Below are 14,698 nucleotides of genomic sequence, written 5' to 3'. Positions count from 1 at the left end.
TTAAAAAAAGGATCACATGTACTAGTGTCCAGTTCAGTGTAGAATCACTTACAAACGTCTCCTGTTTGTGTTTAAAGCCCTTCATGGCCTCGCTCAACGAAACGACACAATTATGCCTTTTGCATGCAAAGAAAAGGAAATACAGTGCAGAGATGTAACGATTCACTGACTATTTCTCTACTAAAACTGTGCAATCTGTTGAAAACTGGACAATATTTATACATCAAAAGTGCTATCTATACATGAACTGTGCAATATCTACGCTGTTAATCCATCAGTGTATATTCATGTTTGTAAATACTGTTTATATTTTCAATTACCTGCGTTTGAACATGGCTTATTAATTATTACTACTTTATTATTGCTTTCACTTGGTACTTATGCTTATTATATTGTTATTACTATTTGTATTTGTATTTGATATTGTGAACTTATCTGTACTTCATACTGATTTTTGGTGTTATGAGCAACTGTAGCAAACAAATTTCCCCCTCGGATTAATAAAGTATTTCTGATTCTGATTCACTGAGACTGAAGACAAAGTATGACTGAAACAGATTCCTTAAGGGGCTGCTAACCCGCGTCGTCAGTGTGATTTGGCCCTTTAATGTTTTTCTTCTCTCAACAAGGGGAGGTGATTGGAGCTTCTCATCGTGGTGTGGATTAAATGCTGCATCATGTTGGTTGTTCTACTTGTGTAGTTCCCCGTCTTCTTGTAATATTTGCACTCAGTTTTTGTCTCGTCTGTTATCTTCTCACCTCTTTCATTTTCTGTCTTGGGGGAAGCCAAACTTCTTCCTCACCTCCGATTTAAAAGACGACGGTGCGTCCTCAATTTCTAAATCTTGCTCTGCAGCCGCCTTTACTCTACATTCATTTTTCAGAGTACCGAAGTTCAGAATCTTGACACCTTTGAATCCATTTATCACGATTTATGATTAATCTTTACAGTATTATTTATTCTGTATCCTGAATCTTTGGTTAAGTCTTAAATTCTTCCAGAAAGTTTCCTAAACCAAATACATTAACTTAATTAATTTTCCAGTTGTGAACCTGTCCTATCATTCTCTACAAGGGTACAAGGGTACAAGGGTATGTACCTTCTCTGTTATCCATCTCCTCAGCAGCTTCCTCGCTGGAGGCCGTCTTCATCATCATCATCCCTTCTGCATCGTCTTCCTGTTGGGAGTGTCTGCTGCTGAGAGGCACGGAGAGACAATAATGAGCCACAACATAAACTATCATCGCCACCGCCACAGCCAGCACGGGCACAACTACACAAAGTACTGGTGCAAACAAGCCAAAGACAATCATCTACAAAGAGGCAGGATCGAACTTCTCCCATGACACTGGACGAGTTTTAGGTCGTGTTCACGAGACTGGAGACGTTAAAGATTACAGAAGTGACAAAGAGGAACGGCGAGAAAGCGACTCACTGCTTCATTCCCTTCCTGCACGTGTGGGCCGAGGAGACAATACAGAGCAGTGTTGCTACCTCCCCCCCAAAGCAAAGCCCCTCTAACTGAGTCTGATTAACATACGGCCTTAACAATAGAGAGAGAGAGAAAGCAGAGCGTATGATGAAAGACACACAAACTCACATCATGTCTGTATCATGACACCGACCTTTTCCTCGGTCTTCCCCCAGTACGAGTGACGGGAAACACTCTTTTCCACAATCGAGTCACGTGAACACTTGATTATTGAAAGGTCTGCTGTGAGTATACGCAAACACACAAAGGGGAGGGGGCTGTGTGTCCCAAAGAAGGGGAACGGAGGGTCATCAGAATAACAAAGCGGGGCAAACGGGGAACAATTAAACTGCGCACACACCCACCCGCCCACGCATACATGCAAAACGTTCATGTGATCCTGCACACATTCAATCATAAAACAAGAACTTTATTTTCTATTTTGGACTTTTCATTTGAATAAAATAATCCAGTTCGACTTCAAGTAAAAAAAAGCAAAAAAAAAGCATTAGGGGAAGCTTAATTATTCTGTTCCTAGTTTGTGTCCTTCAATTCCCATAATGCAACTCAATTACATCTTTTATTCAGCCTTCCCAGTGTCTTTTATTTCTTCTCTTCACCTACATATCGGGGTACATTAGGACCGCAGATTTTGACCCCATCTTCATATTAGAAAAAGATCATGAAGTGGCCGTTATAGACATGAGACTAGGGCCCGACCGATGTGGGGCCGATGGAGAGAGAAAAAATTAGATACCCAAATATCGGCCGATATCTTTCTTATAACTATCTACGATCTTTAGAGATAGATAGATATAGATATAAACATTTATTGTGTTGATCCCTCAGATGCAGCTGGTGCATGTAGGTGCGTCACCGCTTGACACTCTGGAGGGTGATCGTGTTTGTTGTAATCCATATATAGCGCCCTCTGCTGGTGAGAGAGAAATACTTTCTGGCTGGTGAATGAATCAGGTTATTTCAGCGCATATCAGAGATAAAAAAAAATTAGCCGGTGAAGGTGGTCACTGGATGTACTGATATCGGTCGATATTATCGGCTGACTGATGAATCGGTCTGGCGCTACATGAGACGCTGATTTAACCAAGAAAACAAGTTATATGTAAGTTAGTACATGTGAGTATTGCTATTATTACTATTTTTACTATTACAATCTGAAATATTAATATTTAATACATTCTTAAATATGTCCAATTCCTTTCCTACTTTCTAAACCTTAAATGCACATACCACAGCGTGCACTGACTCATTAAATATAGCCTGCTTATTTAGGATTGATATGATCAATCTTCGGTTGCTTTTGTGCAAAAAAAGTTTGTAAGATATATAAAAGAAGTATCTGACCCTCTCACACTGAACACAGTCGATTAAGAACAGTTTGACAAAACATCATTGATAAAACCCAGACCCTAACCATAACCACTTACATGACGCAGACTTCCCTCCAGCTCCATAGTCACTTACATTAATGCTAAGTCTAAATCCGATTTGATGCATTACATTAACGCACACTGGACTAAGCTTTTTCTGTCTCCCCTGAACATCGTGTGTAATTTTACTCTGTCAGATATTTGCACTCACCATCAGCTTTGCACATTCCTGCAAAACTACTAAGCTCATCCATTGCACCTTTAGCACATAGTCCTTGTATTTGTTTTTTGTTGTTGTTGTTTTTTTTATAATCTTTTTCTATTTAAGATCCTTGACAGTAAGGAGCACCGCTGTTTAAAAGCCTTTAATTTTTTTTAAAATTCTACTTCTGCAGTCATTGTTCTTGCAGCAAAACACAAAGATTTCTTCCTTGTATGTTTAAACTTGGTAAAAATTCTGATTCTGATTCAAACTCTGAATCTTCTGATAGTTTGTGATGGCTCTGCACTGCCCCTCTGTGGGGAAAACAAAAACAGCAATGCAGCACAACTGCTCACATAATTGAAATTCCCCTCATGGGATTAATAAAGTATATCTTCTTCTTCTTTTAACCATTTGAAACAAATTGGAATCTCTGACTGAGTATTAATTTATTTTATTTTATACTTTACTGATCCAGAGGGAAATTACAACTTTTCTACATTGCCATATCTTTTTGAGTGCCATGCAGGGTATCAAACATTTCACTGTGCTTCAGAAGCCATAAGTGGCCAGCATCCATACATTTTAATCTCCTCTATTTGTCTGTGATAAGTAATTTCCAATTGTTTTCACAGGATATTAATTTATTGATGTTCTTATATCGAGATAACAATGCTAGTTTCCTTGTAAAAATGACTTAATTTCTCAAGATCTCAAGACAGCAACTGAAATCAAGTTGTTTTCACATGAAGATCAGTGTTGTTATCTCTTATAAGAACGAATTAGAGATTCCTAAGATCTTGTTTCAACTTGCCTGGAAAGCATAGAGCTGCCATGGGAGGGTTAATACTGTTTTAATCAGAGTTCACTCAAACTAAGGGTTTACTAAGTCCTGAACCTGAAGACGTTAGTGAGAGGTAACAATGAGTCTGGATGAGTGAACGCTCACCTTGTAACGAGAAAGTGAACGTATCCCTCTGGCACATAACGGGCATGATCCTCCCTCTTGGGTCGGACATCTGATTGGTCGAGCGGCTGTCCGTCAAATTGGTAACTACCGTGATCTGACTCGTACTGACCCTGACCGTCAGCTTGATACTGGGAGCACTGGACTTCAGAGGTGAACGTGGATCCAGAGCCATCTCCATACTGGCTTTCAGCTGTGTATTTGAACTTGTTTCCTGGATCATCAGAGCTGCACTCTTCATCGACTCCATGTTCATAATAACCCTCGGCCTGCGCAGATCCGCAGCGTGCAGACGTTGCGTCGGTTGTGAACTCAGCGTAGACGTCTGTGGTGTTTTGTTGGATGTTGGATTTAGACCCTACGCAGGCGGAGAGGGCACCCTGGTGTTCAGTTCTTTGGTCGATGTGGTGGTAGTTGTAGCCATGTTGGGTTTGACCCTGAGTTACAGTCTGACCTCCCGTCCACTGGTATGCAGCGTCCTCATTGGTCGGCTCAGAGGAAGGTTGTGATGTGACCACTTGGTGTCTTCTTTTAGGAGAAATGGGGAGAGGTGAAACGTGCAGAGACAAGGAGACATTCAGAAAGACTTATAAATTAAATTAGATAAACACTGTCTATTCTCGTATAAGTAGAATTTTATGACAATGTTTACATTAAAATATCTAAAGTAGCAGAGAGAACTCCCATGATTCCCCGCAAGCCTTGACGTCGTCTTTTGTTATAGAGCGCCACATGAATGAGTCCTAAAACCCGGAAGTGAGTTAGCATTTGAGCGCCATGGGGTCTAACTAAAAGTCAACGGGGATGTTGAATGGGTTTGTGGTTAGACGCCTGAAATAAGGTCTGTGGTTAACACAAGCTGAAGAGATGTTGGTGTTTTGTTAGACCACATAAACTACGTTAGGTAATACCTCCACTTGTGAATTTTGAAGTTTTTAGGCGTCTTTAAAAAGGTGGTTGCTAACAAGTGGCTAAATGTGACTACAGTGGTTGTCTGGGACATTAAACGTCATCACGTCATACTAAATTTCTGTTAGGGATGAGCACAAATAGCAACAGCTAGTCAGCACCAGAATTACTATAATAGTTGGTTAAACTTAATAGAAATATTTGTATTAATTCAGAAGTTGTGTCTAAGCTGTAATGCAACTGCCCGCTAGCTGCTGCTGAAAGTGCTTGCTCGACTGCCCGGATGTAAATCAGCAGAGTAAAAGGACAGCATCTCGTAGCGTCAAAGGTTTGGCAGTATCTAGAAAACGGAGCTAAAGTTATACCGGTATGTAGGCTGTGTCGGATTGTGGAGGATGTGGATGTTAACCTGCAAGGAGGACCACAGGTTGGTGGTATAAGCACTGCTACTGTGAGCCACACTCAGCAAAACTAATTTGATATTGTTCAGACACAGGAAGCTGTTATCCCGTGTTTAGACGTGTTTAATAAACTGTGCTCAATTTTTTTTTTTTGTATATTTCTTTACGTTACACTGGTTGAAAAGTCTGAATTTTAATTTGCATTAAAAAGACTGAAATTAGTCGTCTAGTTACATACACGTATCTTGTTTTCATTGGGTGATATTTGTTGCTTCTCCTTATTTGATAAATACCTGAAATTAAATATCTGCGCTAGATACCCCCTGCTGAGTATTTGACCACTAGACGCGATGACTAGAATGTCATTCCGTGTTACATTCACTGTTTCATTTGTTCTCATGAACCTTGTGATCCAGTAGTTATTAGGTCTACTTCTTCATAATTTCATATTTGTTCATGTGGCATACATTTTGAATCTGTGAGTTGGCGAATGTTCAGGGAAATGCAGCACTGCCCCTTGCATAAAAAAAAGAGAATAAGAGGGTTGCTAGCAAGGAAAACATGGATGTAAACAACGCTGGTTTGTAAAAGTAAAACTCGATGAAAGAATGCATTAAACATATTTCTAAGGCCTCCTGGACAAGAAGCTGCAAATATGTCTCGGTGAGCAAAACTGTTAGTCCACAAGAAGAAAGCTCCTGCCTCCTGCCTGACTTTTAAAAAAATAATCCTTGTAACACTAGACTTCAACAATAAAGGGTGTAGACTCACACACAGGCCTGCATACACTCACACCCACACCTTGTAAGAGCGCTAGGGGAGCTGTTCCCATTAGCTGTAGAGGAGCTCCAGCTGTAATGAGGCAGGTAATGCATATTTAATGAGGCGTAAACAGATTTATAAACACACACACTCAAACACACACACACACACACACACACACACACACACACACACACACACACACACAGAGCTGCAGATCAAAGCAGGCTGCGAAACACATGAAATACACCCGCGTCAGCATGCACATACCTTATAAACACATACAAATATGGACACTCGTAATCTGTTTCTGTCATAATATCCTCTCAGTCCCAGTCTGTCAATCACACACACACACACACACACACACACACACACACACACACACACACACACACTGATCATCAGGCTTGATTCCTCGGGAGAGCCTTTCTTGCTTTATTTTGACAGTCTGTTCGTCGATGCTAATATCTCTCTGAGGTACAGATTCCATTGAGAAAGCAGTAGATATCTAAACCCCGCAGAGAATGGAGGGTTGAGGATCAGGTGTGGTTAGCATGTGTGTGTGTGTGTGTGTGTGTGTGTGTGTGTGTGTGTGTGTGTGTGTGTGTGTGCTGGACAGGTGCATGTGTGCACAAGCATGTTTAATCACTGGCTTGTGGCAGCCTGAGAATATTCTCAAATCTGTCATGAGAAATGGCAAGAATACTAAAAAGCTACTTTCATTTGTCGGCACATCAACAGAAATTTGAGTTCACCAACCTGTTACCATTGGTAGCCTACTGTATACGGTCCTATTTCTTCCATATTGTCTTTCTTAAGACATGAGAAACAATTTGCATGTCCAAAGTTTTCATATTTGTTTACATTTTTTCTTAAAGTTTGTTCAGACTTTTGCTAAAGGGTAAGTGGCTACATCAGTATAGCACTCTTCATGGTCTTTTCCACTCTCTCTCTTACCCACTCATTCACAAACATGCAACTGGCCTGACCAACAGGAGTAGGGGTGGGACAAAATATATAGAAATATAATATCATCATATTCATCATCATGATACAATTATCATGATAGAATCACTGGTTACAAATATGTAATAACTATAGAAAAAGAAAGTGGCTCTTTCCCTTCATATTTGACTGAACCTGTCACTACTTTATGACGCCTCACAGCGGGGCTTATGACATGAATGAGGGTTAACATGAAACGACGTTAATCGGCCCAAGAAGAATTTGGCAACAGGATAGAAGAAGAAGGAGAAAACAGTGGGATAATTTCGGACAGCAGTGAAAAGAAGTTAAAGAAAGAAGCAAATTCCAGTGAATAAATACATTAATCCTGAATCTCCTTACACTGGCTCCAGTTACTGCTCGCATTAAATTTAAAACTCTGCTGCTCGCTTACAAAACAGCGACAAAAACGTCTCCTCCTTACTTTAGCTCTCTGATCCAGGTCTACACTCCCTCCCGCCCACTACGCTCTGCCAATGAAAGGCGTCTGATCCAACCTTCACAACAGGGTCCTAAGACGCTGACTAGACTCTTCTCCTCTGTCGCCCCCCGGTGATGGAATGAACTTCCAAACTCCATGTGATCTGCAGAGTCCCTCTGCACCTTTAAAAAAAAGCTAAAGACCCAGCTCTTTCATGAATACCTACTAACTTAATGATGATGGTCTCCATATTATTGATGATGATGATGGTAATGACGATGGTTTTTGTTTGATAACGACGACTTATAAGATGGTTTCTATACGGATTAGAGCTCTCAAGAACTGCCCTCAATGTTGTGCTTTGCCTCTGGTCACTTCCTGTCAGCACCTGTGTGTCCAATCAGACTCAAAGCTGATCGTTTGCTCTTACTGACATTGTTCCCTTTTTTTCTAGATCCTTGCTTGTGTTGTTCTTACTCTCTGATGTACGTCGCTTTGGATAAAAGCATCTGCTAAGTGAATTGTAGAATATCATATCGCATCAAGAGTTACTCTGTGATTCCCAACCCCAAGGTAAATACGATATACAGACAGGAGGAAACATGTATTGTACTTCCAACTATGAATGGTGGATTCTGCCTCCGTAGCCCCTGCCCAATAAATGTGACAGAAAAAGGCACAAAGCTTAAGACATACTTTTATAATACATGATAGGTTGCTTACCTTAAATCAGGTGAATAGCTGTCATGACAAGCTTCAAGGTCTCCAATCTGTCTTTCATCAACAGTTCTCAGTAGTTGTTTGTTGTGGTAATCCATCGTACTCTTTGGTTCAGATGTTTGTAAATCGTTTTTTTGACATGAAGACCCTCCAATCAGCTCCTCGGTGAAACTCAGCAGATCAGAGGATTCTCCTGGCTGGTGTCCTTCAGTTTCCTCTTCCTGCTCTTCCTCGTCGTTCTCATCCTCCATTAAGTCTCCAGAAAATGGTAAACCAAGCCCTCTGTCATTTGAAATACCCGATTCACTCAATGGGGTGCCGACAAAAGAGCTGGTGTGGGAGATTGAGCTGTTGGTCAACGCAGGGGAGTGTGGTTCAGATGCGGTTTGACCCCTCCAGTCTTGAAAGTCGCCCAAAGACGTAGGACATGGAGGTGCGGAGGGTGACTGCCCACCCTCGTCTGAATCTTCCATTGAGATCTGTGAATGGACGTAAACTTCCTCTCTGGTTTTCAGGAAGTGGTCTGATGGATATCTTAACGACGGAGACACACTTCTTGCCACAACGCCTGATTTGTCATCGTAGTTTCCTTGTTCTGCTTGTGTTGGACTGTAACCTGTTGGTCTTGAATCCGATTGATGAACAGCCTCAGCGTCACTTTTTGAACGGCTTGGACCGACCATTTCTTGATGCTCAGTATTATTTTTAAGACTTTCTTGGTAATGAGAGGATGAGACAGATTGGCGTCTTGCTGTATCCGTACTAAGTTCACATTCAACGCTTTGTTTTTGGCTGCTGTGTTCTGTGTTCTCCTGATGCTCTCTCCGTGAAGCTTGGGCCTGGGCTTTCAGTACTGTGGCAGCATAGGAAAGCATGCTAAATGTTTCCATTGTCTTTTTTGGTCCTTTTGAATGCCTATCATCCCACTCTCTCTCGGCTTCTTTAACCGTGCCAGACACAATGATGTAGTCCATTTCGAGGCACGACGATGAATCGCCGTCAGAATTGGACCTGAGTTCGTCACTGCTACCTGGGTGAAGGTTATCAGGGCTACATTTCAGTGTGTCTTTCTCCCCTCCAGAGCTGGAGCTCAGAGACATGGATTCTGCTGTTTTACCCTCCCCCACACATGTGATGTCATTGCTTGGACTGACATGGCTTTCAGAGAGAGGCCTGATCGGCAGGTCATATGGTGACACTGATTCAGAGCCGTCAGCTTTCTTGGAAACAAGATTGCCCCAATCGACATGGCTCGAGGAAGGTGACTGGTCAGCCTGGGTTCGAGTCTCATCAGCTTCCCCTCGACTTAAATCGGGATTGACTGAAGTGGCAGGATTTACAGTTGAGCAGTTCACCAAAAGAAACGGGGATTGATCACCTGAGTGCTCTTTCCAGGCAGAAAACCCTGATCCTTCCCCACTTTTGTTGTCGTACTTACTTGCACCACAACTTCCCCCATCCTTAATAAAGTGATCCAAGCCACTAGTTCCCTCAAACAGGAACACCTGGTTGGGCGTCTCGTCTTTGGCTGTAATTTCTGCTCTGGCTTCATCGATCTGATTGAACTGAGGCACAGCTACAAAGGGGCTGGACTGACCCTCTAGCTGTATCATGTCTACATCGGGACTAGCACAGGTCTCAGGGGAGGATGAAAGGCTCCAAGTGCAATCTCCGACATTGTCATATTCTGATGTGGAAGTGGGCATGTCAGGAACAGGTAAGTCCCAAATGTCAGCATGATATGTGGACGTCCCATCTTCTGAATGTTCAGATGCCGAGTTCTGCACATCTTGCTTTTGGCTCTGAACACCCTCAAAGTCATTGTCATCTGTTTCTTCCTCTTCGGCCGCCTCTATGACAATTTTCACGTTGTGTTTAGTCCCTATTCGGCAAACGTCATCAAGAGTCTTCACCGCTTTATAGATACATCTCTCCTCGTCTTCCACTTTCTCTTCTCCTGCCTTTACGCTTAGATGTGACTCAGGAGAATCCAACGATCCTGTGCGGCTAGGGTCCTTTTCATTTTCAGGTCCTTCAGGGCTTGTTATTGTGGAGGAGCTGTCTTCCAGTATGGTGGTGTTCCACATCGCCATTCCACCTTCAGAGAATCCAACTGGACTTTCCACGGATGTGCTAGGTCCGAGATTGGGGTTCATCCCGCAGAAAGAACCAGAGTTTTCCGAGAAGTTGTCCGGGGTGGTGAGAGGTGAAAGACTGTCATCTCGGATTGTCATATTCCACATATCTAGAGATTCCGGGTAGTACGCGGTGGTCCCGCTATCTGATTTGAGAAATCCCTTCTGGGCTGAGTACGTCCAAAAGTCTAGGAGTTCCATTTGTTTGTTTCCTTTTTTCCCTTGTACCCCTTCATCCTCTTCTTTCGACGTGTCTGGTGTTAAAGTGTTTAAGATAGCTTTCTTTCTTGGCAACAGGGATGTTTGTTCCTTCTCAGCAACGAAACCAGCCCTGCACTTTCCAGTCACTTCCTCCTCCGGTGGAGTCAACTGCAGGTAAGACAAAGTGACAGGATTCCATTGATCCTTAAGTACAGACTCTGGATTCCAGTTGTCGCACGATTCAGTCTGCTCGGTGATCAGACTCAGCTGGGGTTCGAGGGTCTTTCCTCTTTGGTTGGCATTCTCAGAATGTAAGATCTCCTCTCCGCTGTCTAGTTCAGTCCCATCCTCCAGGATATTCTCTGGGCTCTCACGTTCTTTGTTCCTAATCCAGGCGTTGCTATCGCTCGATGACAATGCTCCATGTGAGTCAAAGCCGAGTTCATCCCAGGTCTCCGACAATGACGATGACACACTATCCTTCTGCTGCAGGCCATTTATCCTTTCAACGACATCTTCTGGGAAAAACCTGACCCCACAACTGCTGGGCGGGCGGCTACCTACAACGCTGTTGACTGGAGTAGGAGGGACCACAGTGTCCATCATGTCATTCCCGTATACTTGACCTTGGTGGTCAATTGAAGAATTTCGGCCAAACGAATTAGGAGCGGAAAAATCCAGAAAGCTCAGCTCTTCAAGTTCTGACAAGCTGTCGCTCCCTGCTCTGCTTCCTTTTTCGTCTCCTTTTGCACAAGAGTTTGCCGATTCTCCTCCCGTTGGCACAGGGTGGTTGCCATTATTCAGGGGGTCGAAACTGAACAGGTCAAAGTCACTCTTGTTTCGGCTAGAGCGGTGCTTCCTCCTCTCAGGCGGGACAGGAGGGGAGAGGGATGGCAAGCCCAGAGAGGGGTTTCTCATGAAGAGTCCCACTGCTGGCAGTCCAGCTGCTGCGACCTCACCGACTGGACTGTCATCACTGAGGAAAACCGAGCTCTCCTTGGAAGAGCGACTACTCCGGATGGTGGTCATACCGCTGTCAGGGCTCACGAGCTCCCCACCGGCACCAGCTCCTACACCTCCTGTGTCCTCTTCACCCTCTGTGATCACCCTACATTTACAGATAAAACCACATTAAATAGTGTCAAGGTGTGAAACTGAAGCACAAATAAAGGGATTCATGTAAATACCTTGCTATTGCCACTACATCTCCGCTGCCTTCTTCAGCTCTCTCTATGTCAGAACCATCCATGTCATTAATCCCAGATGATCCCTGGGAGAACTCCACGCTGCCTGCCACCCCCTCCGTGGAAGAGGTCCTGCTGCTGGGATGGCAGGCTAAGACAGAGCTCCGCCTGTCCACAAAGTCTTTGAGGAGGCCCTGTATTTCTTCCACCAGCAGAGGAGGAGTACCAGACGATAAGGTGGTGTTTATAGGAATGTGGTATAATTGGAAACTCTGCTTGGCCTCCAGTTCACCAGAAAGAGACCAGCTGGAGCACTCTTCCAACTCACAGCAGATCTGCAATGAAAGTTACTGTTGTAGTTTTTTTTATGCTTTTTAATTTATAGATTTTAAAGCAAAAAATTAGACACTTTAGGAAACATGCTTATTGGTTTTCTTGTGGGTGAATACAGTTCTAATGTCTGTTCAGTATACATGTATGCATGTATAATACAGTTATAGCAGATTTTGTTTGTAAAGCCTGGGAAAAAAAGACATAGCACGTTGTTTAAGACTGAACTGTGACAGGAGCCGGGCAACTTTGTAATGTTATGATTTGTAAATGTAAATCACTGCAACTGAATTCTTTGGTGTCTTATAAGCCCATGACATGAAAATAAATTAAATCAAATCAAAAAGAATATATAAGGCTACAACAACAGGTTGAAAAAATGGAGCCAATGCTGAAGTGCAAAAACCTGCAGTTCCTCAAGTGTCCACATGAAGAAATCCCCATTGGGCCCCAGTAATCATGTTAACAGCCTGGTACAAACAAGCTTGGGGTCTCTTTAGTTTCATTCTTTATTGGTAAAATCTGCAGTATGTATGTATTCAATTATTATTATTTGCATTATTGGGCACAATAAGGTGTTGCTGATTTGACTGACAGGCAGCCATGTTTGCTTTTTGCTTCACTTTAGCTAAATCCTGTTACTGACCTGTCCACTTTATTTATTTATTTAAAATAGGGACAGTGCACAGTAATGATTTTTTTTTTGGGGGGGAGGGAGTGTTTACCACTTTATCTTTGCTTGGAGGAGATAAACTAGGTATAGCAGTGGGCTGTGTGAGCGTAGCAACCTGACAGATGTGAAAGTCCATCCCATTTTCTCAACTTAAGAGAGTAAATTTCCCAACATTTTGAAGCAGTCTTTCGTTTGTCTTTTAAACATTTTCTGGTAATTTACCTGGTTTAGGATATCTGCGTTGCTTGAGTAGACGGCCATCTGTTGGCGAGGATGATGAAGAGTGTCATCGACTGACAGGAGAACCACCAAGCCATCGTAGTCATGACGATGACTGAAGGATTTCAGCACGTCCACATAATTGTGCCAGTCCTGGAAATATACAGAAACAAAAGTGTTAGGCAAACTGCTTGAAAGTTTCATCTCTTTGATTTGAAGTATTAAATAACAAGTAATGAGAAACACAAGTAAAGTACAACGGCAGTAGTCTAAAAATGTTTACGAAAACATTTAGGTTACAGCTGTATGGAAAACTTTGTTAGACCCCTGCCTTTCATTGCGCATATGATTTAGTTTTTCTAAAAACTGAAGTGGCTTCAAGTAAGCCTTCATCGGCAGCGATGAGAGACGGAGCTGTCAAAGCGCACAGAGGGGTAGAGAGACACTTTGTGATTTATTGTTTGGAAATTAACTGTTTGCTCTTAAAACAGCCACCATGCACAGATTATGGTAATTCAGTGACACGCACAATGATTGATGGACAGAAAGTTGCATTAATTAATTGTTTTGTTTGTCAAGGGGAACTTGCTTTTTCCATCTTTCTGAAATGATTAACAGCAATGTTGTCGCAACTATAATTTGCAACGCAGGGTTACACATAAAGTGTGCAAAGTGACACTTTGTATATATATATTTGCTTGATGAATATAGATTTGTTGTGCAACTGTTTGTTTTGTAAAGTTCTTAGAATCGCTGTTGTGCTTATTTAAGTTGAACTTTTAACCAACAGAGAGAGAGAGAGAGAGAGAGAAATCAAACTTTGACATTCAGGTTTGTCTCTCCATTGAAAACACATTTACGCATATGTGCTCATACTTGTCAAAATAGTCTTGTTCCCAGCTGGAAGTATGTTTGTATTCTTTTCTGTGTGGCGTATCTGAGAGTGTGTGTGGTCCTTGTATCGGCTTCAGCCCGTTCGTGTGTGTGTGTGTGTGTGTGTGTATGTGTGCATTTGTCTGGGTCCACTGAAAGTGACTGATGAGCGCTGCAGGCTCTGTGTCTGCCCAGGCTGTGTCAATATTAACCTGTGAGGATGAGGGGGCTGCAAAACTTCCCCCCTTGATCCTCGCTCCATCCCATCCTTCTCTCTTTGATGCAATATGGCTGCTGTCAGGCTCAGGCCCATCAATCCTCTCTCTCACACACACACACACACACACACACACACACACACACACACACACACACACAGACACACACACACACACACACACACACACACACACACAGACACGCGCGACTTGTCACTTCCCTGACACCGCCATTTCTCAACGCTGATATCCTGATGAGTGCGATGAAGCCTCCTCAGATTCTCTAAAAACACACACATTCACTCACAGAAGTGCAAACACACAAGTAAGAGGCGGCACATCAAACTCTTAACACACGCAGACACACACACATAAATCCGCCCGCAGTCGTCTACTGTAATCCCAGTGAACAAACATGTACCAGTGTGTACACATGTGAGCTCTGGCAAAGTGATAAAGTCTTCATGATTTACAGTACGCTGTACAAAGAAATGCTCAAATGATGCTGATGCTCTAATGCTACTTCCCAACTGCGTGCATGTGCACACAAACCGCACACACACACATTCTCACACACACGCACACACACACATTCTCACACACACACACACA

At 42.8% G+C, this 14,698-nt stretch overlaps 1 protein-coding gene across 5 annotated transcripts in view; it reads right to left on the bottom strand.

Moving 5' to 3' along the window:
* LOC132974683 (protein prune homolog 2-like) overlaps positions 1-14,698 on the bottom strand; it is a 57,391-nt gene that overhangs the window by 11,538 nt on the left and 31,155 nt on the right. For 4 of the 5 annotated variants that reach the window (XM_061038910.1, XM_061038908.1, XM_061038912.1 and 1 more), the window contains exons 7-11: positions 12,999-13,148; positions 11,777-12,108; positions 8,257-11,697; positions 4,015-4,560; positions 1,101-1,198 (exon numbers count right to left, since the gene is read on the bottom strand). In XM_061038910.1, the coding sequence (XP_060894893.1) occupies positions 1,101-1,198; positions 4,015-4,560; positions 8,257-11,697; positions 11,777-12,108; positions 12,999-13,148 (4,567 nt within the window). The remainder of the gene's footprint in view (positions 1-1,100; positions 1,199-4,014; positions 4,561-8,256; positions 11,698-11,776; positions 12,109-12,998; positions 13,149-14,698) is intronic. The other variant, XM_061038909.1, reaches the window with a different exon arrangement.

Source organism: Labrus mixtus, chromosome 5, assembly GCF_963584025.1.
Source record: "Labrus mixtus chromosome 5, fLabMix1.1, whole genome shotgun sequence".
NCBI lineage: Eukaryota > Metazoa > Chordata > Actinopteri > Labriformes > Labridae > Labrus > Labrus mixtus.
Note: the sequence above shows the minus strand (reverse complement) of the source record. Positions and strands in the feature narration are given on the sequence as shown.